This window comes from Peromyscus californicus, unplaced genomic scaffold, assembly GCF_007827085.1.
Source record: "Peromyscus californicus insignis strain IS unplaced genomic scaffold, ASM782708v3 Scaffold_19__1_contigs__length_69161282, whole genome shotgun sequence".
Lineage (NCBI taxonomy): Eukaryota > Metazoa > Chordata > Mammalia > Rodentia > Cricetidae > Peromyscus > Peromyscus californicus.
The window spans coordinates 4,331,689-4,358,581 of NW_026294491.1; the positions used below are offsets into that span (position 1 = coordinate 4,331,689).

Sequence of the window (26,893 nt, forward strand, 5' to 3'; positions counted from 1 at the left end):
CTAGGGTAGGGGTAAGAACAGGTCGGAGAATGACCTCTGGGGACCTACCCTCTAACCCTTTCTGCTGGCGGAGTCCACTAAGCTTCCGGCTGCTCAGTCAATGCCCACTGGGCCCTGGGTCTCCCTGGTGCCTCCTGTTTCCTTTGGGGGCCAATGTCTGTGGATCTGTCATCTCTAAAAGAAGTCCCCTGGGGACCTCCAGGCAGATGAAATGGGGTCAGATGCATTCGTTTGTTTTATTGGAGACGAGGTCTCATGCGGGTCAGGCTGGTTTAAATTAGCTATATAGGGAAGTTCCTGATTCTCCTGCCTGCACAGTGAGTGCTGGGATAACAGGTGTGTGCCCCTGCACCAGCCCAGGGCTGATTTCTAGGCCCAGAGAGAAGAGGAAGCCAGTTCTGGGCCTGCTTTCCCACCAGGACCTGGGGGTCCTAGATAAACCCAGCAGTTCAGAAGACGTTCCAGGTGTTAGCCCCCTCGGTGGTGTTGGCCATGGAGCAAGGCCTGCCTCTGCCCACTGTGTTGGTGACCCACTGCATTCTCCATCTGCCCCAGGATAGGTGGTATGCACCCCCTCAGCTTCTCAACTGAGGAAACTGAGGCACGGGTAGTTGAAGTAACCCGCCAAGTTCCCACAGCTGAGAAGTGGCAGAGCTCTGATTTGAGCCCAGTCTTCATTCAGTCCTGTATGGCCCGTGGACAGTGCACTGCCAAGCTGGGGTGGTGACCTGACCGCGCACTGCAGGAGGGGGTGAGGAGAGGGTGGGTGAGGAGAGTTTGGTGTGAGTGACTTGAGGGAGCGTGGCCAGAGGAGGCTCGTGGACTAGAAGAGGGGCAGGGGGTGGGGCAGGGGGACACAGCACCTCACCTCTGAGCCCATGTCTTCTTACTGCATTCTGGTCCCCGCAGAGGCTTGTCTGCCCTCCCACTCTAAGGGGAGGAGGAGAATGCTGGGAGCCACTGGGCATGTGCGGAACCTGAGGCAGCTCTGGCTGACCAGGAGGTCTGAAGGGACACTGCAGTGCTAGGCTGGACCCCAGGGAGCAGGGACAGAGGAGGACCCAGCCAGCCTAGAGTCTTCTGCCCTGCTGTGTGACCTTGGCCTGCTGCATCACCTCTCTGAGCGAGACACGCGCGCGCACGCGCGCACACACACACACACACACACACAGCCTGCGCCCTCTGGCCTCATCCCTGTGTCTGGCTTCCTCCTCACCCCCTGGGGAGACGGGGCTCAGAAGGGACCAGAATAGTGGTGGGGACTGTATCCGGAGCCGGGGTTGGGCCCAGTTCCACCATTCACCACCTCAGTGGCCCTGGATGTTCCATCTCATCTGCCTCAGGCCTCAGTTTCTCCATCTTTAAGTGTGGGTGAAGTATGTGTAAAGCATGAAGACCATAGCTAGCAAAATAGTGGACACTCAGTAGCTACGAGCTGGTGACAGCCAAGACCGATGTCAACACCACTTTCACAACAGTGGCTGGGGCTGCCGCTCAGCTGAGCACGCTGGCCAGCATGCCGAAGTCCTGCTAACTATCAACGGGGTGTGGTAGCCCAGTGATCCTAGCACTGGGGAGGTGGAGGCAGGCGGATCAGAAATTCAAGATCGTCATCCGCTATGTAGTGAATTTGAGGCAGCCTGGGCTACTTAAGACCTGTCAACAACAACAATAGTAAGTGACGTAAAAGAAAATGGACTCAGATCAGGACCCTGGGCTCCCAATCCTAGGCACCCTTTCCCGTCAGGGGCTGTTAGTTAGGGTTCCCAAGAGACACAGACCAGCAGCCGAAAGGAGATGGGGGAGAAGGGGGTTTGTGAGAGAGAGGAAAGTGGGGAGCTGCTGGTGCATATCTCAGCCCCTGCATCAGGGGGCTGGGGAAGCAGGGGTTCCATGTTGCTGGGCAGGAGAGCAGCCAGCAGCCTCCCTTTCCTCTGCTCGCCTCTGCCCCACCGCTGGCTTTAGGTGCCTGTGCACACTGGTGGCCAGAGCCCCCTCAACTCTGCACAGACAGCATGCTGGGCCAGCTGTGTGTGTCCCTTCAGTCCAGCCAAGTGGACATCTGACCCCAGAGTCTCCCACCTGCTTGGTCCTTATTCCACCCCCAATCCCCCGGCTGCTGCTCAGTAGGTACCCAGCACAGGACCAGCAGCCCTGGTGTTTACTGGCTGTCCTCATGACCCCCATGGCCTGAAGCAGTGCTGGCTGCTGGGCCGCTGGTCACCTTGGAATGACTGTTCCCAGAACCCTGTCATGCTTTTCCCATGCCCCTGGAACAGACTCCTCACAGTGACGTCCCTGAGCCTGTGGGGTTTAGTCTCTATGTGGCTTGGTGATTGCCACGTGTTGATATTGGTGAGGAAAGGCCACAGGGAAACTGGGTGTGGTGGCCTTTTGCTCAGCTTAGGCGTCTGCGGGGCGTGTCCCAGGAAGTGCCAGATGCCGGTCACACCCACTTCCTGACCCCTGACAGAAACAGCCCTGTCATTAAGAAGAGCGTGGTATTTTGTAGGGGGGATCCTCCTCCTGCCTGTGTGTGTGTGTGTGTGTGTGTGTGTGTGTGTGTGTGTGTGTGTGTGTGTGTCTGGGGGCTCATCTGACATTCTTCTTCTATCGTCTTACCCTGCCTGCCTCCCTTCTAAGCACAATCCCATGTGGGTACCACCCGGAGAGGCTGGAATGCAGAGGGCCTAGAGTCTGCTGTGGACTGGGTTGCTAACTCACCTCATTCTTTTTTTTTTTTTTTTAATTAAGACTTTTTATTTTTAATCGTGCGTATTGTGTATATTTGTGTGTGGGTCTGGTGCCTGGAGTTACAGGTGGTTATCAGCCACCTGACATGGGTGCTGGGAGCTGAACTCAGGTCCCCTGGAAGGGCAGCAAACATTCCTAATGACTCTCCAGTCGCTCATCTAATTCTGAAGTCAAGTCATTCCCAGCAGGGCCCAGAGGGGCCACTGCCCAGAGTCACGGGGCTAGTTGGCACTGGACCTTCCTCATGCCACCTGCTACCTCATCTGAGCGCCCAGGAGAGTTCTGCCAGCCGTGCTGCCTGCGGCCTGTGCCCTCTTAGCCTGACACTCCAGGTCATAGCCACACTGTCCCTGCTGTGTGCTGGGAGGACATCCTCAGCCAAGCTCCCGGGCCATTGATTCTTTCCTCTCCTGGGCTGCAGGGTGAATTGTTTTTGGTTGTTGTTATTGAGACAGGGTCTCACTATGTGGACCAAACTGACCTCAAACTCAGAGAGATCCTCCTGCCTCTGCTTCCTGAGTGCTGGAATTAAAGGTTTGTACCACCACACCAACTGTTTTTTTAAATTTCTTTTACTTTGTGTGTAGGGGTGTTTTGCCTGTATGTACATCTGTGTACCACACTGCATACAGTGCCCCATGGAGGCCAGAAGAGGGCATTGGATCCCTGGGCTGGAGTTAGCTGGCTGTAAACCACCATGTGGGTGTTGGGAATTGAAGTCAGGTCCTCTGGAAGAGCAGCCAATGCTCTTAAACATCCTCTCTCTCTCTCTCTCTCTCTCTCTCTCTCTCTCTCTCTCTCTCTCTCTCTCTCTCTCTCTCTCTCTCTCTGTCTCTCTCTCTCTGTCTCTCTCTCTCTCTGTCTCTCTCTCTCTCTGTCTCTCTCTGTCTCTCTCTGTCTCTCTCTCTCTCTCTCTCTCACACACACACACACACACACACACCATTTTTGTTTTGTTTTGAAATAAATTCATGGGCTAGGGAGATGTCCCAGTGGGTAAGCGTCACATGCAGACCTGAGGACCTGCCTCCCGATCACCAAAACCCACAGGTCCTCGTTGACTTTCTACTGATGTAATGAACACCATGACCAAAAGAAGCTCAGGGAGGAAAGGGTTGTTTGACTCACACACCCCAATCACAGTTGATCGTCCAAGGAAGTCGGGCAGGAACTCAGGCAGGAAACTCGGAGGAATGCTGCTTCTGGCTTGCTCAGGCTGCTTTCCCACTGGCCCAGGACCACCTGCCCAGGTTGGCACTGCCCACCGTGGGCTGGGCCCTCCCACAGCAGCTATAAATGAAGAAAATGCTTCCGCTGAAAAGATTTTTTAAATCATGCACATTATTTAAAAGAAATCCAGTTTATTCACAAGCAGCAGTATGAAAAGCTGGGGTGGACCCGGTGTGGGAAACCCGTCCCACTCCGTTCCCAGTCACATGCTTCCTCGAAGCTGACCACTGCTCCAGTTTTGCTTCGTGGTCTTCCCAAAATAGTCCCATGTATATATATATACATATATATATGCTTTCCCAGCCAGACTGCTCTGCGTGGTGTGCATGTCACTTTGGTGGTGTGGTCTGGGATGGGGTGCAGGCTGCAGCTCTGAACTGTAACTTACTTAGCCAGTGTCCTGGGTACGTGGATCTAGGTCACCCCAGCCTTTGGTGTGGACCCCCACTGTTGCATTGAACAAGCTTGTGCGTGCTTGGCTTGCACCCTGGAGGTGAATTCCTAGAGGTAGTGTTATGGGGGAGAATTCCATCCTGTGAGACCGTGAGGAACGGGTCCCTCCGCTCTGTGTCACTCGGCTCCCCTACCATTGTGGCCGAGAGGCTTGTGGCAATTCTGATCTTCAGTGGCACAGAAGGCCATTCTGGGTCCTTACAGGAATAGGTCGCCAGGCCCTGAACCAGAGAGACCGAGGCTGGGGGAGGGGCATCCTTGACCCAGGAGCCTCATGTGTTGGTGCCACTTGCCCTGAATCTGAGGGACAGTGGTTGATGGGGTTTACCTGCCCTCTCCAGGGTGGAGCTGAAGCTTGCAGAGCCAGCCCGCCTTCACCCAGAGACCTCACTGGTCAGGGTCCAATCCCACAGCTGCATCACAAACAAGGAAGTGCCCCAGGAGCCACGGCTGCCTCTTTGAAGGCTGTTGCCTGATTATTGAGCCATTTTCAACTGGGCGACAGTGAGGCCCGGTAGGGGAGGGGTGTGCCCCCCCCCCGGCCCCTGGGGCAGAGCGTGGCCTAGATTGGACAACTGTGATGCCTGATGACAGATCCAGGGCAGACTCAGCGCCAGGGATGTTGTATAGATCACAGTGTGACCCCAGGGCCAGAGAGCCACATGCTCAGCCATGTGGGGGGAGATTTGTAAGCTGCTAATGGGGCTGTTGAGGCAGGGCTGGGACAGCCAAAAGAAGACGGACAGAGCCCAACTGGAAAAATTGGGGGAACCCTTAGCTCAGGGTATAAGTGGGAGAAAGGTGTCCCTCCTGTCAGCTCCCAGGGAGCTGCATGGCAGAAGCTGGGACTCTTGGGAACAAGCCCAGAGGTTCTGTGTTGGGGTCAGGGGAATCCAGGAGCATCTTTTGGATCTAGTGTCAGGATCCACCTGGGTCGGGTGGGGGTGCCGAGGAGAGTGGGGCTCCAGCTAGGACACCAACTGGAACTCACTGATATGTGGAGAAGGCGTGTGTAACCTGGGGGTGGGGGGGCGCTTCCTTAGGAAGATGGCTTCTGAGGAGAGGCGCTCAGCAGAATCGCGGGAGGTGGGAAGAGCCCGGGTGGGGATGGGCGCTAGGAACCACAGATTGGATCTTGGGGTTGTCCTCAGGATGGTACCCTTCCAGGAAGCCTCCACCCCAGCTTGAGGCTCATCACTGGGAACCTTCCTTCTCGTGTGAGTCAGGGACACAGGCCTGGAACAGGACATGGACCATGTCCCTCATCTCTGTGGATCTCTCCTCTGCCCCTGCAGCTTGTGAGCAGCCAAGCCTGCTGAGTGCAGATTCACACCTGCCCGGCTCCCTCCGGCTGCACCATGTCTGGCTCCTACGATGAGGCCTCGGAGGAGGTCACGGATAGCTTCTGGGAGGTGAGTGGAGGTCTAGGCTCCTGCCTGTCCCCTGACTCAACCCATGACCTCAGCCTTGCACCCCAACTCCTTGAGCCTGTCCAGAATCCCCAGTGTCAAACAGGCAGCCGAGGTCTTGAGGGTGGGGTAGGATCAATGTCCGGAAGCGGCTTCCGGAAGCTGCTCCAGAACGAGCCTGTAACATTTCACACTCGGAGATCAGGTCCTTCCAGACTGGACGATTCTTGGCCCTTCACACCAACATCTGCTATATTTCACATTTCTCAGAGCCTACCTAGCTGTTCCTGCTGTACCCTCTGTGTGGTGGGCAGGGGATGGACTTTTGAACCAGAGAGTTGGGTGAGCCCAGGGACCGCACAACCCCATAGAGGCGAGACTACAAGTTAGCATTTTCAGGAGCTTCTGAGAGTATTTGTGACCTGAAGAAAAAAAAAAAATACTGCTTTTGGCTTTGGAAACTAAAAAGGAAACTGGCAAGCCTAGATTAATAACTGCTTAATGAGATGTCCACAAAACATAATATTGTGTCAAGAAACAGTAACTCCGCTCAAGCTTATATGACTCGTATAAATATAATTGATTTAGCTCACAAGAGAAAAATGAATAATTCATTCTAGCCCAAGTCCAAATTATATAAAACTCCGTATGCTTTTTGCGGCAGTGAGGAGGTTTTGGAGGAGGAGGAGGAGGGTAGGTGGAGACCGCGGGGTCTGACGTGGAGCTCTGGGACTCCGCCGCGTGGAGGGCGGGACGAGGCGGAGGCGACCGCCCCCTGCAGGCCAGGGCCAGGATCGCAGGGGCTGCCGGTCACTTGCTGCTCCGCCGCCAGGTGGGGAACTACAAGCGGACGGTGAAGCGCATTGACGACGGCCACCGCCTCTGCAACGACCTCATGAGCTGCGTGCAGGAGCGCGCCAAGATCGAGAAAGCCTACGCGCAGCAGCTCACCGACTGGGCCAAGCGCTGGCGCCAGCTCATCGAGAAAGGTGCCCCACCCCCCGGGCTCTGACGGGTCCCCCGGGCGGGCCCCGGGTGCACCAGCATCCCAGCCACAGGGCTTTTCCCCTGGGTGTCCTGGGTGTCCTGGACCAAAGCAGGCCCCTTCATTCTCCTGCTTTGTACAACTCTAGAGCGAACGAACACACACACACACACACACACACACACTTATCACTTATTTATTTTGAAAGAAACTTCCAGAGAAGTCACATTTATAGTGCAGAGAAACCCTGGGTACCCCCCAGCCAGCTTCACCAGCTAACATTAACATTTCTTTTTCTTTTCTTTTCTTTTCTTTTTTTTTTTGATTTTTTGAGACAGGGTTTCTCTGTGTAGCTTTGGTGCCTGTCCTGGATCTCGCTCTGTAGACCAGGCTGGCCTCAAACTCACAAAGATCCACCTGCCTCTGCCTCCCAAGTGCTGGGATTAAAGGTGTGCGCCACCACCGCCCGGCAACATTAACATTTCACTGTAGCTTTCTGTTTAATTTTGAGACAGAATCTTATGTAGCCCAGGCTGGCCTCCAACTCTCTATGTGGCTAAGAATGACCCTGAAATTCTGATCTTTCTGCCTCCCTGTCTCTAAATCGAAGATTACAGGTGTAGACGACCCTGCCTACCCCCTCCCTCTCCCCCGCTTTTCTCTCCCTGCTCCCCTCTCCCCCACACTTCTCTTGTTTCTTCGAGACAGAATCTTACTCTGAAGCCCTGGCCCCTAGGATCACTCTGTAGACCAGGCTGGCAGAGGGAGCCGCCTGCCTCCGCCTCCCGGGCGCTGGGTCTGAATTGTGCACCACCATATCTGCAGAGGCTGCTGCTGCTTCCTTTTCTTCGTCTTGGTTTTGCTGTGCAACCCGAGCTGGTCTTACACTTGCGGTCTGTCAGACAGGCTTTTCCTCCACTAATCTGCACGTTTTTCTGAACGCTGTGAGGGAAATTAGAACCATCACCCTCACCCCCACTCCCAGACTCTCCACATGTCTGAGAACAGCAGCTGCTCATACCACCATCACCCAGCCGGGCGGTGGTGGCGGCGCACGCCTTTGATCCCAGCACTGGGGAGGCAGAGGCAGGTGGATCTCTGTGAGTTCAAGGCCAGCCCAGTCTACAGAGTGAGTTCCAGGACAGGGCTGTTACACAGAGAAGCCCTGTCTCAAAAAGCCAAAAACTGAAAGAAAAAAAAAGGGCCTGCTAGAAGTTTGGGGACAGTGAAGGAAGGTGCTTCTGTTGCTGTTGGAAGAGAGGGGAGGCATCGGAGATGCGGAGAGGACTGTAGGCCTTGTGTATTGGGGTCCCTGTAACTCCCTGACATCTTCCCCAGGTCCGCAGTATGGCAGCCTGGAGCGGGCCTGGGGCGCCATGATGACGGAGGCAGACAAGGTGAGTGAGCTGCATCAGGAGGTGAAGAACAGCCTGCTGAACGAGGACCTGGAGAAAGTCAAGAACTGGCAGAAGGATGCCTACCACAAGCAGATCATGGGCGGCTTCAAGGAGACCAAGGAGGCAGAGGACGGCTTCCGAAAGGCCCAGAAGCCCTGGGCCAAGAAGATGAAGGAGGTGCCTCAGACAGAGGGGGCAGGTGGCCAGCTCAGGGGTGGCGTGTCCCAGGAGCGCATCTGTGGATAGGGAGGGTCCCCACAGGGCGCGGAAAGAACTGTGCACACAGGGTCTGGTACCTGATGTGCTTTCCCCAGCACACAGCCAGCTGGCTCCACAGATCCCGTGACTGGCATGTCTGCAGAGGCCGTGAGCAGTGTCATGTGGGGCAGCAGCCCTAGATGAGGACATGGAGAAGCCTGAGAGTCAGAGCCAGCAGCAGCAGCTTGTCTCTTACAAGGGCAGCTCCGCAGGGGGGGGGGGGTCGGGGGAGGGAGGTGGAGTAGGCAGGCAGGTGTTGGTGATGGATGACCACGTGTCTACCCACCCTGGCCCTCTCTCCCCACAGCTGGAGGCGGCCAAGAAAGCCTATCATCTGGCTTGCAAAGAGGAGAAGCTGGCCATGACTCGGGAGATGAATAGTAAGACGGAGCAGTCGGTCACCCCCGAGCAGCAGAAGAAACTTCTGGACAAGGTGGACAAGTGTAGGCAGGACGTGCAGAAGGTACCTGTGGGGAGATGGGGCGGGAGCAGTGAGAGTGGTAGCTGGGAGCTGCAGGCCTGGTGAGGCCTCACCCCTCCCTCCACCCTGGTACCCACAGACTCAGGAGAAGTATGAGAAGGTGCTGGAAGATGTGGGCAAAACCACGCCGCAGTACATGGAGGGCATGGAGCAGGTGTTCGAGCAGTGCCAGCAGTTTGAGGAGAAGCGGCTGGTCTTCCTTAAGGAAGTCTTGCTGGATATCAAACGGCACCTCAACCTAGCGGAGAACAGCAGGTACCCGGGCATGGCCCGCTGAGTAACTGGAGTGCGGGCACCTCAGGCCTGGGGACAGGGGGAGAGGGAAGACTTGCAGGGAGCTGCTGCAGGGGGTGAGCCAGTGCTCACTAGTTACCCTGGAAACACAAGCTTGGGTGGTGGTGCATGGCCGTGGTGAGGACACTGGGCTGAGAGTGCAGGAGCTGGTCGGGCTGGAGGGAAGGACCTGAGCTCTGTTCACAGAACCCACACCAGGTAGCTCACAACTGTCTGTAATTCCAGTGTCAAGGGTTCTGTCACCCTCTTCTGGCTTCTGGAGACACTTGCAGTCACATGCACAGGCACACATATAAAATAAAATTAAAGACTAAATAGATCTTGGGTTGGAGAGGTGGGTGGTTCAACTGATGCACTTGCCATTTTTACAAAGGACCAGAGTTGGATTCCTTGGACCCACATCTGGTGGCTTACCATTGACCTCCAAGATAAAAATAAATCTTAAAAAAAAATCTTGCTGAATGCCTTTAATCCCAGCTCTTGGGAAACAGTGGCAAGCAGATCTGTGTGAGTTCAAAACTAGCCAAGGCTACATAGAGAGACTCCGTCTCAAAACAAAAGTTGCAGAAAAAAATAAATCTAAAATAAAAAAAACTTAAAAAGCTGGGCAGTAGTGATGCATGTCTTTAATCCCAGCACTAAGGAGGCAAAGGCAGGCGGATCTCTGTGAATTTGAGGCTAGCCTGAGCTACAGAGTGAGTTCCAGGAGAGCTGGGGCTACACAGAGAAAGCCTGTCTCAAACAACTAAAATAAAAGGAAAACAACAAGCTAAAGGTCTGGAGACATCGCTCAGCAGTTCAGCACTGAGGTTACCTGCCTGATAGCTGCAAACACCCTGGACTCCAGTTCCGGGGAATCTAGTGCTCTCTTCTGGCCTCTCAACACCGGGGACTCACATGTGCAGACACATTCCTGCAGGCAAAACACCCACACACATAAAATAAATAAATACAATGTTAAAAAGAAGGGCGGGGGTGGGGGGAGTCTTCTGCCTCCTGGCTGGGGATGTGCCCAGCATCCTGGCCTCTGGATGGGATGAGAAGAAAGCCTATGCCCCCCTCCTCCTGCGTAGCTATACCCATGTCTACCGAGAACTGGAGCAGGCCATCCGGGGAGCCGATGCCCAGGAGGACCTCAGGTGGTTCCGCAGTACCAGTGGCCCCGGGATGCCCATGAACTGGCCTCAGTTCGAGGTGAGGATGCACAGGGTGGCAAAGGGGAATCCTTTTAGCAGGTTAGGAGGGGACTGCCGCTTCAGATCCCTCTGCCTGACTTCTCTCCGCCCCCAGGAGTGGAACCCAGACCTCCCCCACACCACTGCCAAGAAGGAGAAACAGCCTAAGAAGGCAGAGGGGGCCACACTCAGCAATGCCACTGGGGCTGTGGAGTCCACATCCCAGGCTGGGGACCGTGGCAGGTGAGTACCTCCCATGGAGTTCCTGGGTAGGAGAGAGACCGACATACTGGGACAGATACATTTTATCCAAGAAGACAAGACATGGCCCCAGACCATAGCTGCTATGTGTCCTCTGAAAACCAGGTGGGTGACCCTTCAAGACTCCCGCTGGGACTCACACAGTGTGTTGGGCACTCTCCTGCATTAATGGACTCAAGCCTCCGGCCAGCCTGGAAATGTATAAAAATGTGTGCATTTTAAGGATAGGGAAAGTCGAGTCCAGAGAGACTAGGCAACATGCCCAAGGTCACACCTCAGAACCAGGGAAGGTTCTCTGCTCCACATCCTAGCTGGTACCCATTTAGGGATAGTGCCCCTTTCACAGGGTCAGTCTCCGGGGTCCTCTGCAGCCCTTCCTCCCTCTGGAGCTGAAATACTGATGCGCAGTGTTCAAGTTGTCAGAGAGACGCCGGCTCTGCCCCAGCCTGGGTAGAATTTGGACCCAGGCTCTGGTTAGGAGAGGGTATTGACAGGGGTGGGGTGGAGCCGCTGACGGAGGTCCTCCATGTGCACCTCAGTGTTAGCAGCTATGACCGAGGCCAACCGTACGCCACCGAGTGGTCAGATGATGAGAGTGGGACTCCCTTCGGGGGGAACGAGGCCAACGGCGGCGCCAACCCCTTCGAGGATGATGCCAAGGGAGTACGTGTGCGGGCACTCTATGACTACGACGGCCAGGAGCAAGATGAGCTCAGCTTCAAGGCCGGTACGGGGGCGGGGCCGAGGGGCGGGGCCGAGGGGCGGGGCTAGCGGAGAAGACTGGGCTTGGATTGGGTAGTGCAAAGCTCGGGCTTGGAGACCGGGATTTCAAGGATAGGCAGGTAAGGGGCCAGGGCAGAGGCCCGTGCGTGGAGGGTGGGGCCGAGACCCGGTTCGGTGCTGGCTGAAGCGGGTCGGGGCAGCACCTGGAGTTGAGTGGGCTGTAGCCCCGAATGCGAGTCCAGGTAAATCAGTGGGACAGAAAGGTGTGCCTTTGTGCTGAGGGACCGTCCATCTTAACCAGGTGACCCCGTGTTTCCCCTCCCCAGGAGACGAACTCACCAAACTAGGAGAAGAGGATGAGCAGGGCTGGTGCCGCGGGCGGCTGGACAGCGGGCAGCTGGGCCTCTACCCTGCCAACTACGTTGAGGCCATATAGCTACCCTGCCCACCCAAGTCCCCTCACTCCTTGTCCATCGCCTCCCGCCCTCCCCTCCCCTCACCATAGAGTTCCAGACATATTTTCCGATCAAGCTTTTATTTTTTTAAAAGTCAAAACAGAACAAAAGAAGAAATACAAAGAGACAGAGTTTGCAGCCTACCTGGAGGCCAGGGTGGTGGGGCTTAGGACGATGGCCCCAGGGTGGGCAAGGGTCTTGGGACTTTAGCCCACTGTCACATCTGCTCCACAGAGTCCACCAAAGAGTCTCCTGAGCCCTGAGGGATATCTTCTGGATCCTTCTACCCTGCCTCACTTTCCCGCCCCACCCCAGGCTGCCAGCAGCTACCCTCGTCACCCCGAGCCTGGCTTCCTCACCTCGTCCCTCCCTGTCCCTGTCTGCCACGATCCTCCTCTTAAAAGCCTCCTCCACACCCCAGGAAGGAGGCCTCCCGATCTTTAGTCTTCCACTCTGCCCTGGGGGTGCTCTTCTCCCAGCCCCGACCTTTTGGTCACCCTTCTCTGTGGAGGTTCCAGGGCCCTCTGGGCTTCCCCAGACGTGAAGGCAGGTGAGCCAGAGGAAGTGATGGTGTCCCTGGCACACGGGAGAGGGAAGGGAAGAGCAGATCCTCCGTCCAGGCCGTGCCAACCCTCCCAATGCTGGGCCCGTTTTGAGGATTGAAAACCCTGTCTGGGCCTGTGGCCGGAGGAGGGCTGATCCTCAGAGCCACTCAGCAGCTCACAGAGGCCCTGACCCTCTCCTAAGGCCTTGGTACTGGGCAAAGCGCCCCTCACCCAAGCCCAGGGCAAAGCCAGCAACAGTAGCAGCCTTCTCCCATTCCCTGGGGAAGAGGCATTGGCCACCCATCCCCCTTCCTTCATGGCCATCCAGAAATGCTCCCTCCCTCACTGTGTCAGCATCTGCCTTCGTGAAGCCAGTCTGCAAGGCTCTCAGCCTCCTTTTCGGCTTCTGTTACCTGGTCGACCTAGGAGACACATGGGCTCAGGGGGGCATCCAGGTCCCTTCTCACCTGGGGAGACACACAGCCTCGGGGGGCACCCAGCTTGGCACTGTAAGGGGAAGCCAGCAGCTCAGGCTGGCATGAGAAAGAAACTCTGGATGGTCACCGTATTTTCCTTGTCTCTTTTGGTTTTCCAACATTACCCCCTGAATGCTGGCAGCCCCCCACTCCCCTTTCTCTAAGCCTGGGTCTCCATTAAAGGACTCTGGGGGTGGGAGGGGACACAGGGCCCTTGTGGGTGGAAAGGGGATAGCAGCTCTCCTTGGGTGGGCAAGTGGGAAGCAGACAGGTTGGAAAAAACCCCAGGGGAGAATGGTCAGAGGCTGTTTATCCGGATCTTTGGGAACAAGGACCTGAGAAGTTCCATGCTCATAGCTGGTGTCTGCTAGGCCTCTGGGCCACAGACACCCTCTGCCCCCAAATCAGGTGGCCTTTTGGGCCTCCAGGGAAAGAGTATGTGACCCTGTGTTCTCTAGGACTCTTTAGCTCCCTGCTACTTCTTCTGACACTGTTAGGTCATGGACCCAAGCACTGGGGCTCTGATCCCCCTTCTCATGAGTAGGGCTGTGGCAGGGGCCTATGTTGGGCAGTCCTCCCTCAGGGCCATGAGCATGGCACCCTATGGACAGGGCTGCCAGCACCCCCCTTCCTTATCACTGTTTGCCCTAGGGGCTTCAGCTGCAGCCTAGGTTGGGTCCTGGACCCCTCAGGACCTGAAGCAGGATTCAAAGCCCTCCTTTTTCCATAGTTCCTCCTGCCTCCCCAGCTGGCAGGAGTCCTTCACCCCTTACCATCACTCACACCCCAGAAAGGCAAGAAGCCGCCATGCCTGCACCTTGGGGCCTGGGCTCCCCCTCTGCACCAGCGGCTTCCCAGCACCTGGGGAGGAGCTGCGGTCCTGTCTAGACCCCAGGCCTGCCCCTCCCCCAGTACACTAGCTGCCCACTCCTGGGCAGGGACTGGAAAATCTATCCCTTATGAAGAATCACCTTCAGTGACCCCATTTGGGACCAGACTTGGTCCTCAAGCGCCTCAGCACCACGGTGCTGAAGGGTCTCCCCCCTGGAAGTCCCTAGAGCCCTGAGCCCTGAGCCAAGCCCCACCTGTCCGTCACTGGTGTCAGGGCACTCAACCTTGGGCTGGACCATACCCCTCGCCATGTCCACACCCCTCCTGGACTCCCCAAGGGCCCCGTTGATGCTGCACGAGACCCTGCAGGGCTCGGTCAGTGACATGTTTCGTCCCCTGTTAAACCACGACCCTGTAGCCTGGTTCCGGGGAGGAGCCAAGGCTGCCCTGCCACCCGCCCGCCGCCACTGCGTCTGCCGCCCTAGGCTTCCTGACTCCATTAGTTCCAGACACTTGTGAAACTCCGAGAGTGCTGTGGCCTCAGCAATGCACCTGTTTTGTACATGATTGTGTAATTGAAAGGTCTATAAATACAAATATATATATATATATATCTATATCTCAGTTGTGACTGTATGGCTGTGGATAAAACCAGAATTCTGTCAACCTGGCTGGACTTGTCATCTGAATCGTGTGCATTTTTAGTTCTGGGGGTTTGTGTGGGTCCTTGGAAGGATCTCTGTGATGAAGCTGTCTGTCCTGGGTGGGGTGGCCCTGTGCAAGGCTAAGTGCTGACCAAGCTGGGCAGTTGAGGGCCCACGTCTTATCCAAAGGAGGTTGCTAAGGCTCTGGCCTCAGGTACAAAGTGGCAGCACTGACCGGTGGACCTGGGCATTTAAAGTCCCAGACTTGAGGCTCCAAGGCAGAGGTGTGGCCCGTTGGTTCTTGTCTAACATGTGAGGTTGTTTCCATACCAGGTACCACCACTGATAAATAAACAGCCAAATTCGTGGTTCAAGGGTGAACTGGATCTTCAAATAGTTCTGAGTTTTAACAGGGGAGTTCTAAGAAGCCATTGCTGAGGCCCCCCCATGGGGTGACAAGGTCCTCTTGCTCCTCTGCTGCTTGCCCCGCTGTGAACACATTTTGTAGGAGGCCTCCTGGGAGCATCTGCCCTGGCAGGATTCGGAGCTCAGCTTGCCACGCCCTCCCAGGCCCATCCTGGAACTCTGATGCCCACTTGCACCCCAGCTGGGTCTTTTCTGAGACCCACGCCCCCTTTCCCCTGCCTCAGCTCTCCCAGTCTGTGGGGGTATCAGAGGCTCTTCTGACCCTGGCAGTCTGATAGGGCCTCACACAAACATAACCCCTGCACCAGCAACCCACCCCAGGGTGCACACAGCACCCACCCCAGGGTGCACACAGCACTCCCCCCCCAGGGTGCACACAGCACTCCCCCCCCCAGGGTGCACACAGCACTCCCCCCCCAGGGTGCACACAGCCCTCCCCCTCCCAGGGTGCACACGGTGAGAGGAGGTGAGGCTGGCATGGCCATCATCTGCCTCGATCTCCTAAACCCATCCGTAGCTGAAGCTCTGCTCTTCCCCGACAGGACTCTTGTTGCGTATTCCTTTCATTCTCCTCCTTCATTCCTTTAAACAGTTTGTTTACATTTTTATTGAATGTGTGTGAATGTTCCAGAGACCCAGCAACCAAGAGCATGCTTTGAGCGCACATGTGCTTCCTGTGGAGGGCAGTGGACAACCTCCGGTTTCCTGGCAGGACCCTTTACAGGCTGCGCCATCTCACCGGCCTGCCTTCCTCCCCCCTCCCCCCTTTTCCCTTCTCCCTCCTCTTCTTCCCTTCCTCCACACCCCTCCCCTTTATTCATTCCTTTCTTTTCTTTCCTTTGCTGAAACTAGAGTCTCACTAGGGCTGAGGAGTTTGCTCAGTGTTTAAGAGCACTGACTGTTCTAGCAGAGGATCCAGATTCAATCCCCAGCACCCACATGGCAGTTTACAACCTTCTGTAATTCCAGTCCTGGGGATCCTACACCCTCTTCTGACCTCCGAAGGCACTGCATGAATGTGGTGTACAGACATATGTGCAGGCAAGACACCCATATGCATAAGTAAATCTAAAATAAAATGATAAAAAACAGTCTCATTTAGCTGGCCTCTAACTGGCTGTATAGCTGAGGGTGACCTTGAACTCTTGCCTCCTGTTTCCAAATGCTAGCATTACAGGCTCAGGCCTCCATGCCCAACCCAGGAATCTTAGAGTCAAAGTGGTGGCCGCTTAGCCACACAGGCTGTTACAGTTTGTTTGGGGGAGCCTTGAAATGAGGCTTCTAAAAAGGGGATAGGGGCCGGGCGGTGGTGGCACACGCCTTTAATCCCAGCACTTGGGAGGCAGAGGCAGGCGGATCTCTGTGAGTTCGAGGCCATCCTGGTCTCCAAAGCGAGTTCCAGGAAAGGCGCAAAGCTACACAGGGAAACCCTGTCTCGAAAAAACCAAAAAAAAAAAAAAAAAAAAAAAAAGGGGGATAGGAAACGTCTTGCCCAGGTGAGGTTCTAATTGGGACGCACCAACAGAGGAAGGAGAATCCATGGTTTGCTGCCAGCTCACGAGGTGTCACTGGGTGGATGCAGCTGCCTGCATGCTCCTTGATGGAAGCTGCTCCTCTGATCTCCCATACCTCCCCTAGGTGGAGCTGTTCCTGCTCCCCAATACCTCTGCCCATTTGAGAAACCCCCAGCCCTACAACTATCCGATACCCCAGCCCATTTGAGAAACCCTCAGGCCTGCCTAAGCTTTGAGCCTGGCCCAGGCACAGCTGGGACATCCAGTGTGATTTTCAGGGACTCCTGAGGGGCAGGATGGGCTGGCTGGAGACAAAACCAGTTTAACAGAGCACTGAGCCTGCCTCTGGCCAGGGTCCCAGTCTGCCTCTTCCCTGGGGATGGGAGACAGCTGGGGCCTAGCAAGGCAGAGGCCTGGGTAGATCACACACACACACACACACACACACACACACACACACACACACACACACACACACCTCCTGTCAAGTCCAATCCCGACTGACAGATGCCAAGGCGCTGTTTGCTCTCTGTCAGGGGTAAACATTCTTCAGGAGACAATAAAATTGCTGGGGGCAGAAGGCAGGGTACAAGATGCCTTTAACCCTTAGTGGTCCAACCTGGCGAGGTGGCATACACCTTTAATCCCAGCACTCAGGAGGCAGAGGCAGGTGGATCTCTGAGTTTGAGGCCAGCCTCGTCTACAGAGTGAGTTCCAGGACAGCCAGGGTGGTTACAAAGAGAAGCCCTGTCTCAAAAGACAAACACCAAAAAACCCCTTGGTGCTCTGGGTGCTGCTGGCTCCCTGACCTTTCTCCTAGAAGATTGGCCTCAGAAGCTAAGGGCTGTGGGGCTGAGGTGCCAACTTGTTTAGGAAGGAAAGGCAGGGAGACTCCTGTCCTTGGAGGGACAGTGTGAGCTCAACTCCCGGGCCTGGCATCCATAGCTGTGTGACTGTGAGCTAATTGCTCGGTCATCCTGGACTTCTGATTGGCCATGTGCAGAATAGAGAAGTGACCCTGACTTCATGATTTTGTTGAGAAAATCAATGACAAGGAGTGGGCATGGCCAGTGCATGGCAGGGCCTCAGGATGCCTGATTTGGGCAAATAAACCAGGGACATGTGATACGCTGAGTTGCTCAGGAGAATGAGCAGATGCATGCCCAGCTCCCCACACTCAGGTGGCTCTCATGCCCAGGTAAGGGACACAACTCCATGGATGGATCTTGGGAAGTCTTTGGGGGACAGAGACTGAAACCTCAGCATCCTTACAAAGCTACCGCCCCATAAACAGCCTGAATCGCCCACCGTCTCCCACTGTCCACCATGTGACTCAGCTCTCTAGGGTGGCCAGGCAAATAAAATAGCTCTGGGCCTCTTGCAGGAGAGCCAGACCCCTGGCACACCTGGTCACACCTGGCGACAAGCCCTGCCCTTCAGCAGAACAGGTGCAGAGGCTGCCTTCCTTACTTCGGGCCTGTGTACAGATGCTCTCCAGCCTGGCCCACTCCTGCTTCAGCCCTGCCCGGTTGAGGAGGGTTCAGTGGCTGGCTAGACTAGCTACTTTGGCCTGGAGAACTCTCTGCCTCTCCATGACTTCTACCAAACAGCTACCGTTTTTTCTCTTAGGCTCGGCTCCATGACACCTCCCTGGGCAAGCTTTCCTTGTGATCACCAACCTGAACACCCGTGACCACAGTCACCTTTAACCACTCCTGGCCTCTTGGCTGTGCCGTCCACAGCCAGACACTGGGGACCTGTCAGTTGTCTTGTATCTTTATTATCCATTCCTAGGGCGCCCCCGGCTCCCCAGCACGGTGCAGACATCTCTGAGCACCAGGCCAGTTATGGCACAGGGTGGTGGTAGAAACAGAAGGCAGTAACATCACCGTCCTGTGAGTTGCCTTGGTCCAGTCCCTGCTTGGTGGTTCCTCCAGGAATCTCACAGTCCAAGCCTGGGTGGGGGAATTCTCCATTTGTGAGCAACCCTAGCTCCCTTGACCCTCCAGGGGCCTGTGTACTTGAGCAGTATGACCTGAAGAGGGACCCAGAGAGCTCATGTGTATCCCAGATCAGTGACTGTCTCTCCGTGACCTTGGCTTCTGGAATGCCAGCAGCCTGGATTCATATTGGGCAGAGCCCTGGGCAGCAGAGAGCGGCCTCTGGCCTCTGTGGCTCTCAGACGGGATGTACAAACTGGTAGACGAGGCGCTGAGAGATGTCAGGTTTGCGGATGATCCCCTTCTTGTAATACTGGCGGATGGAGCGACTTAGCTTATCATAGTTCATGGCCGGCCGGTTCTTGCGCACACCCCACAGCCGGGCCACCTGGGCAGAGTCCTCAATTTTGAAGATGCCTGGGGGAAAGGAAAGTGAGAGGAGAGGGGGAGCATGTGGAGAGCGTGAGAAGAGAGACGAGATCATCAGTCACTTTTGGGGGAGGCATAAGAGACAAAAGCTGGGGCCCTCTTCAGCCCTCGGCCCCAAGGACAGGCCATGTGACTCAGCAAACATCTTCTCTCCTTTCTTTCTTTCTCTCTCTTTCTTTCTTTCTTTCTCTCTTTCTTTCTGAGACAGGGTCTCTCTATAACCTTGGCTGTTCTTGAGTTCTGAGATTAAAGGCATGTGTCACCACACCTGGCATTAGCAAATATATTTCAATAATTTTTACCTTTATTACTGGCTGAAATTCTAACTTACGTATAGTATTAGGTCAAATGCAGGTCGAGGACCCCTAATCTGACATTTGGGGTCCGCACTGCATCACAGCTTGGAGTTTTAGGATTTGGGAATATTTGACAGGCTTTCCTGGCCAGAAATCCATGACAGGGTTCTAAAGAGCTCACGTTTGGGGAGCATTTAGGAATTTTATATTAAAGGTCAGGCAATATCATTAAAGTGAAACTCACTTGTTTTTAAACATTTCGATTCTGGACCTAGAACATTTAATGTCATATATGGGACTCACATTGTGTTTCTGATAAACACCCTGAGTCTCTAGGTTGAAGCTATGATTTTTCTTGTTATTAATTTTTTACATTTATTTATTTATTGTTCATGATCATGTGAGTGTGTGTCAGCAGACACATGCCCCAGAGTGCCTGTATGTAGAAGTCAAAGACAATTTGCAGGAACTGTTTCCCTTTCCATCCCATAGGGATTGAACTCAGGTCTTCATCTTGGTGGCAAGTGCCTACCCTCACTGGGCTGTCTCACCGGCCCCCAAAACATGATGTTTTCTGGTTTTTAAGATTTTATAAAGATTTATTTTATTACATCATGTGTATGAGTGTTTTTGCTTGTGTGTCTGTAAGTGTGTGCCTGGTGCCTGCAGAGGTCGGAGGAGGGTATCAGACCCCTGGTGCTGGAGTTAGAGAGAGTCCAGAACAGCTATGTGGTTCTGGGAATTGAACCTTGGTCCTCTGCAAGACTAAAAATACTCTTAACAACTGAGGCGACTTTCCAGTCCTGTTTGTTTTTTTGAGACAAGCTCTCTCTATGTAGACTAGGGTAGGCATAAAATTCACCACCAGCCTCTGCCTGCCCAGTGCTGGCCTTAAAGGCCTGAGTCACCACGCCCTGCTGAAGCCATGTTTTCCATTGTCAGCAGCAAATACTCTCAAGTTCATACTGTGTTCCAGACACTGTGAGGTGCTGAAGGAGTCTCAGTACCAGGGTGAAGTCTGGTGGACGGGGCAACGAGGATACAAACAGCACCCTAAACCTTAGAATCCTTGGAGTTGGAGGGGTGCAGATCTCTGAGTGACATTTGGCACAGGGTGAAGGCGGAGTCAGTCTAGGCCACACCCCCAGTGCCTCTCCCTGCTGGAGCCACGCCCCAACCCCGCCTCAATCGGAGTTCCGCCCATGCTCTCCAGCCCTGCTAAAGCCCTGCGCCCATCACCTGTCGCACCTCCGCCTACAGAGGCCCCGCCCCAGCCCTGCCCACGCTCTGTGTAGGGGTTCCATCCCACAAAAACCTCACCTTTCCTGCCCTCCCCACCCTGTCCCTCATCTAGAAGCCATGCCCCAACCCCGCCCCTCCCCTCTCAGCAGTCTGAGCCCCGCCCACAAAGCCCGGAGCCCCGCCCTATATAAACCCCACCCTCCCGCTCTGGCCCCTCCCACCACAGACCTGTCCCTCTGACAGAAGTCACGCCCCCTTCCAGCCCCTCCCCGCCCTGGTGAACGTGTCCGGCGGATCGTACCTTTCTCCTTGTTGAGCCAGCGGATGAAGCGGCCGTAACTGTGGGGCTTGAGCAGCAGCTCTTTGAGGAACTGCCACAGGTGGATGGGCTGCCCGGAGCACGAGGAATCCACCTCGCCGTCTGTCCAGCCCTCCTCGCTGGTGGAGGCTGGAAGCCAGGGGGGCAGGGTGAGTGGCCGCTGCGACCACCCGCTTCCCCAGGCAGCCTCCCTCAACCCCACCAGGCCTTCCTGCACCTGCCCGGCTCACCGCAGTAGTGAAGGGCCCCAGGCAAGGTCCTCTCCTTCATCCAGGCCGCTGTGGGACAAGGAGGGGAGGTTGGATGACTCCCTGTGGCTGGGGTCCTACAGCTCCCTGCCTCTTGCCTATCTAGAGTAACAAGGTGCTAACAAGGGGGTGAGGATGTCAGAGCTGCGACCGCGTCGCCCCCATGTGCAGGGGCTTCCCTTTGCGCACTGAAATGGGACTGGGACGCCCGTTGGAGCTGTGGCCAGGCAGCAGGTGCTGAGGGAGGCCTTAGCGTTTGCACCAGGCCTATCCCTCCAGCCATCCACTAGGCCACCCCCTCTGCCCACTGCTAGGCCATCAGCCAGGGACAAAGCTCAGGTCACATCCACTGGCCAGGCACCTGGGCTGGGGCAGGCGCTGACCACTCAGAGTCCCCTGATTCATCCCAGACCTCTAAGAAAAGGGGCCTTGACCCAATGAGCAAACACAGAATCCTCCAAAGTGCCAAAGAGGAAAAAAAAAAAGCAGGCAACAGTGCTGTGTAAGTGTGTAAACACAGGTGTGCCATCACTCGTGTGGAAGTCAGAGGACAGTTTGGGAGATCCATTCTCTCCTATCATGCAGGTCCCAAGTTGTCAAGCTTGGAGACGAGCAGCTTTATCCACTGAGCCCCTGATAGTCTTCATGATTTCTTTAATAAAAAATAAAGCTAACCTTAAAAAGGGGCTCCCTTTAGAAGGAAAAATAAGAGCTGGGCGTGGTGATGTGTGCCTGTAATCTCAGCACTTGGGAGGCAGAGGCAGGAGGATTGATGCAAGTTCAAGGCCAGCCCGGTCAACATAATGGCCTGGAGCGAGGCGGGACTCGGCCTGTGCTGTTTCCTGTCTCACCTGACTTCCAGATGTCCAGGTGTGCATGCAGCACATCCCCGCCCAAGGGTGCTCGCTGACGGAACTGCTCCTCCGACATGGCGCAGAGCTCCTTGCCGCCCAGCTCCTGGAAGGCCTTGCCGGCTGGAGGCAGCCGGTACTGGTGTTCTGTCCACAGCAGCCACTTCTGCACGTTACCAGGGCTCCAGTCCCCAGGGTCTGGGCAAGAGACAGCATCTTCGCTCAGGCCCGCTGGCGGGCACCACCCCAAAGGCAACTGTCCATGGGGGGATGGAACACCCATGGGGCTTTGTTGTCCGGGACCACGCACTCCTCAGGGTGGGGACGTCCAGAGCCTTGAGGAGCCCCAGGGTGGCAGACACTTCCACAAAAAAGGAAGTGAGAAGGAAGAGCCATGGCCCTAACACAGGCTTGCGGCCTCCGTAACCCCATCATGCCCAGGTGTCTGTTCAGCCCCCCCAGGATGCCTTTCTAGAGACACTAGCTCTGAAGGGGACAGTGACATTCAGTCACAAACAGCCAGATACCTCTTGCCTTCCACAATCTTCTCAAGGGGAAAACCCACCCAGGAACCCCTCCATCCTGGAATTTTAGAGATGAAGAAACTGAGGCCCATGAGGGGAGGGGTGCATCCCTGTCCTGTGATTAGCAAACAGTCAAGTTCATAGCAGCTGCCCCAAATGGCTACGGATCAGCTAAGGGTAGAGAAGGGATTCACCAGCTGTGTGTGTCCCCTGGGAGACTGCTCTCGGGGGCACACAGCTGGAACCAGACTGGGTCACAGTGGCAGTGAGGCCTCCAGAGAACGCTGGTTCAAGTCAGTGTCCCAGGTGAGTGACCCGCAAGCGAGACCGCTCCCACCTTGTAAGGCCATTTTCCTCCTTGAGGTCAATGCAACTTGTTTCTGTCCCCATTGTTCTGAGAGTACAGCCCTCCCAAGCCGCTATGGGGGAAGAGGAGCCGTGGGAGAGCCTCCTGGGGTAGGGCTCTCCAGAGTGTGGGAAAGTGGAGAAGAGGAGCTGTGGGCAGGAGCTGCCTTGAATGGGGGACACCACCTGGGAGCATCTAAGCAGATTCATGGGGGGTGGGGGCGAGGCATGCAGGAGCTGAGTGCGAGGGGCAAGAGAAGCTCCTCCCTCCCATTAGAATGCTACAGGGTGGAGGCCAGGACTCCCTGCCCCCCAGCCATCCCACCTAGAGCACTGGCTCCATGACACACCCCAGACCAGGCAGGCGCGAGTGCGTGCACGCGTGTACACACACACACACACACACACACACACACACACACCGTCTGTTCCTTGGTATCCCCTCCTCGTCACATCCTCTTCCCTACCAATTGATTGGGCCACATTGAGCTGTTTAATTATGACCCATCATGCTGGCTCCACACACAGAGGGACCTCTATGCCCTGTTCATTGTTTAGTCCCCCAGTCCCGGAAGGGTGACGAAGTCAATCAGTGGTTGCTTACTGAAGACCTCTCACGTCCAGTGCTGTCTAGGAGCTGGGGTACCCAAATCCTTTAGTGGGGTACAGACAGCAAGCGAGGTGGGAACAAACGTGCTCTCGGACCTTTCAATTGTATCGTGAGAGCAAGAAAATGGGGGGAGCCAGAGGTGGGGTGCGGGCGACAATCTCATCCGAGGATCAGTGGTCTCATGGGGTTGCTGCCAGTTAAGACCCGAAGGCGGCCAGGGACGGGCTGAGGAGGATATCTATGGGAAAGCATTCTAGGTTGAAGGTCCAGTAGGTGCAAAGGTCCTGGGGTGAGGAGACCAAGCGGCTGGAACAGAGTGATGGGCGAGGGGAGCTGAGTCCCAGGAAAGGTGGGAGCTAAATGGAACAGCACATGAATGCTTTTTATCCACTAAGTGAGGGCAGGTGTGGTTGGGCCTGGCCCTGGCTCCAGCAGCTGTGTGTCCTGGGCTGCCCAAGGTGATCGGAGTCCATCTGGCAGATCCCCACCCTGCGAGTATCCCCGGTGGAGGTGGCAGGGAGGGTCTCACCTGCTGTGATGTTGAGCAGCTTGCACGCTGTCTCGATGTCCTTCAGGACCTCGCCCACCACCATGGACTGCACCTGCTCTAGCGAGTGTTCATCCAGGCTGCTCGCCGAGGCCTGGCTGTCGATGACCGGACACTGCTCAGGCTCCTCCAGTGGCTCCTCCCTGGCACCGGCCTCGGGGACCTTGGCTACCCAGCTGCCATCCTCAGGGTACATGTTAAAGTAGGAGAGGTAGAAAGCAGACAGGCCCTGCTCAGGGGTGGCGGGAGGGCTGGGGCTCCATTCTCGCTTCTCAGGACCCACTGCTCCTGCCTCCGCCTTCTCCACACCTGTCCGCAGTACCACATCTGGGGACAGCAGCAGGCAGCCAGGGGACACATTGCTCAGGCCTGGGCTGGCGCTGCCCATGCTGCTGCTGAGGCTTGTGGCTGTGTCTGTAGAAATCAGAGAAGAAGGAAGGTGGGTCTGATGGCTGCCCTGACTCTGTGGGGGCCACTAAGCTGGTTATAAGACTCAGGACTCAGCAGGCAGTGGGCTGGGCCTGGGAGAGGCCTGGAGGCTTCTGGGTCACTGGGCAGTGAGTCCAGGGCTGGCTGGAAGACAATAAGGTGGATGTGTGGGCAAGATCGGGCCTGGGCAGGTGGAGGGGCAATTCTTTTTAAGGTCTTAGGTAGCACAGGATGGCCTAGACCATCCATCGGTCCTCCTGCCTCTTGTAATTCCTTAGTGCTGGAATTGCAAGTGCGTAGCACCTGCGGCTGTGGGAAGGCCCGGGGCACCTTCATCCATCTCTGGTCACTCTCGAGGGCCCACTGTGCAGCTGGCTTTTGCCACCACAGGAGCAAAGGAAAAGGCCCAGACTGGAAGAACCCTTGGGATTCTTCAAGGGCTGCAGCTAACTGGTCTGAAAACGTCCCACAACTCAGGAAACGACTTCCTGTTCTTTTGGACTAGCAAAACTTGATGAATGCAGCCGAGATGAATTTCAGCTCTCTCCCCACCACCCCTGGCTCAGTACCCGCCCCCCCTTGCTCAGTGCCCACCCCCCTTGCTCAGTGCCTACCCCCCCTTGCTCAGTGCCCACCCCCTTCTCAGTGCCCACCCCCTTGCTCAGTACCCGCCCCCCCTGCTCAGTGCCCACCCCCCTGCTTAGTGCCCACCCCCCTTGCTCAGTGCCTACCCCCCTCCCCTGCTCAGTGCCCAGCTCTCCCACCCTCCAGCACAGCCCTGCAGGCTCCTGCAGGGAGAGAAAGCCAACAGAGGAGGAGAAGGTGTTGCCTCTGGTTCCAACTCTTCCTTTCAAAGAATCCTTTAAGTAACAAGGAAGAAAAGGTTAGGGTGGGTGGAGTGGGCAGGGATGGGGGGGTCTGGAGTTTCGGGGGACAGAGGGCAGGCCTGGATTAATTTCAAGTCCTTCTGTGCAAACATGCGTGTGTGCCATGGGCCCTTGGTGTTTACCAAGGCAGTGTCCACAGCCTGCTCTGCCCGAGTCCCCACCCTGGCCTGTGCCCACACCCTATACCCCAGGTGGTGACCCCACCCCAGGAGAGCCTTCTCCAATTGCCATCCCTCCTCTTTCACCCCTCGGTGGCCTCCCGCCCCATCCACATCCCCAGCAGCCCCACGGCTGCCACGTTAGGACAGTTCCTGCCAGCTCCCTGGGCCCTGTGCCCAGCCGCTAGCTTTTCCAAAGGGCAGGAGAATTCGATTCTCTGTGGCCTTGTGTTTGCCTGGCCTCAGCCACAGGTGTGTGTGGGGAGACAGGTGCTGGGGTCCAGGTACTGTGGCAAGAGGGGCCAGATGGGCCAGTGCTGGCCTGGGTACTATGTAATGCCACATCCTTACCTCATCTGTTGAGTAGGCTTTGTGGCCCTGGCACCCATATCCTCCCCAGGGGGAGGCAGCCCAAACTCCTTCTTACCCCTGTTTTACTGGTGGGGCAGTCAAGGTGTAAAGGAGGCCGGCTGGACCCTTCCTCAGCAGAGACTCCCCTCTCTGCTTTCCAATGCCCAGCGCTCCCCTGACTGAACAATGGACCAACAGCGAAGGAAAGGGCCCCTGATGCCTGGGGCCTGGTAGCTTGGCTGCAGCTGGACTGAAGCAGGAGAAAAGGCTGTCACAGAGAATGCAGACACTGGCATGCCAGGGCCTCCCCCCCCACACACACACACACACTGTGCTGGATAGTTTTATGTCAACTTTTCTTTTGGTTTTTCGAGATAGCTCGAAAAACAGGCTTTGGAGCTTGTCCTGGAACTCACTCTGTAGCCCAGGCTGGTCTCGAACTCACAGAGATCCGCCCGTTTCTGTCTCCTGAGTGCCGGGATTAAAGCCACGCGCCACCGCCCAGCAGTTTTAGGTCAACTTGACACAAGCTAAAATCATCAGAGAGAAGGAGCCTCAGTTGAGAAAATGCCTCCATAAGATCTGGCTGTAGGCAAGCCTGGAGGGCATTTTCTTAATTAGTGATTTTTGGGGGAGAGCTCAGCCCATGGTGGATGGTGCCATTTCTGGGCTGCTGGTCCTGGGTTCTATAAGAAAGTAGGCTGAGCAAGCCATGGGAAGTAAGCCAGTAAGCAGCACCCCTCCATGGCCTCTGCATCAGCTCCTGCCTCCAGGTTCCTGCCCTGCTTGAGTTCCTGTCCTGACTCCCTTTGATGATGAACAGTGATGTGGAAGTGTAAGCTGAATAAACCCTTTCCTCCCCACATTGCTTTGGTCATGGTGTTTCCTCACAGCAATAGTCACCCTAACTAGGACAGCTACCCACAGCCTTGGGGACGTGGAATAGGGTCTCCCCTCACAGGTGAAGATGGCCAGGCTCAGGAGAGTGTAACCTGCCTGTGTGTGGGCTCTGTTCCTTGGACCACAGTCTCTTTAAGACACCTGCTCTGACCACCTCCCTCTTCCGGGGTGTCTTGCCACCTCCCAGTTGGGTCCCTTCCTCCTCCAAGGTTCATCTTCTGCTCTTGGCTGCTCACCCCACCCCAGGGTCAAGTTCATTTCCTTCCGACACCCTTTTATCAGACTCCTCTGTTCAAGAACCTGGCAAGCATGGCCCCTACTGCCGGCCTGGCCCCAGGGGCTGGGATGTGGCTCGGTCGGCAGGGCACTTGCTCAGCATGCACGAAGCCAGGGGTTCTGTCTCTAGCGCTGCATAGATGAGACTCAGAACGAGGGAAGCTGTGTGGCAGCGGGAACCGCCACGCAGCACATTCTCCTCCCGTCCAGGCTCTGATGAGGCCGACACT

The 26,893-nt window shown here is 55.9% G+C and overlaps 2 protein-coding genes across 5 annotated transcripts in view; one reads left to right on the plus strand and one right to left on the minus strand.

The window, feature by feature from the left end:
- Positions 1-14,398, plus strand: part of Pacsin1 (protein kinase C and casein kinase substrate in neurons 1) — a 44,928-nt gene extending 30,530 nt beyond the window's left edge. For all 3 annotated transcript variants that reach the window (XM_052744369.1, XM_052744371.1, XM_052744370.1), the window contains exons 2-10: positions 5,733-5,849; positions 6,679-6,835; positions 8,170-8,405; positions 8,794-8,949; positions 9,047-9,222; positions 10,335-10,455; positions 10,552-10,679; positions 11,237-11,424; positions 11,747-14,398. In XM_052744369.1, the coding sequence (XP_052600329.1) occupies positions 5,796-5,849; positions 6,679-6,835; positions 8,170-8,405; positions 8,794-8,949; positions 9,047-9,222; positions 10,335-10,455; positions 10,552-10,679; positions 11,237-11,424; positions 11,747-11,856 (1,326 nt within the window). In that variant the 5' untranslated portion in view covers positions 5,733-5,795 and the 3' untranslated portion in view covers positions 11,857-14,398. The remainder of the gene's footprint in view (positions 1-5,732; positions 5,850-6,678; positions 6,836-8,169; positions 8,406-8,793; positions 8,950-9,046; positions 9,223-10,334; positions 10,456-10,551; positions 10,680-11,236; positions 11,425-11,746) is intronic.
- A 2,465-nt stretch (positions 14,399-16,863) lies between these two features.
- Spdef (SAM pointed domain containing ETS transcription factor) lies at positions 16,864-24,050 on the minus strand. Of its 2 annotated transcripts, XM_052743848.1 has the most exons (5): positions 23,645-24,050; positions 21,637-21,834; positions 20,768-20,815; positions 20,520-20,666; positions 16,864-18,668 (listed from the first exon to the last, which is right to left on the minus strand). In XM_052743848.1, exons 1-5 carry the CDS (start codon positions 24,048-24,050, stop codon positions 18,490-18,492), a joined length of 978 nt encoding a protein of 325 aa, XP_052599808.1. In that variant the 3' UTR covers positions 16,864-18,489. The 2 variants fall into 2 exon arrangements, with proteins under 2 accessions (XP_052599808.1, XP_052599809.1); XM_052743849.1 differs by lacking the exon at positions 20,768-20,815.
- Between the last annotated feature and the right edge of the window lie 2,843 nt (positions 24,051-26,893).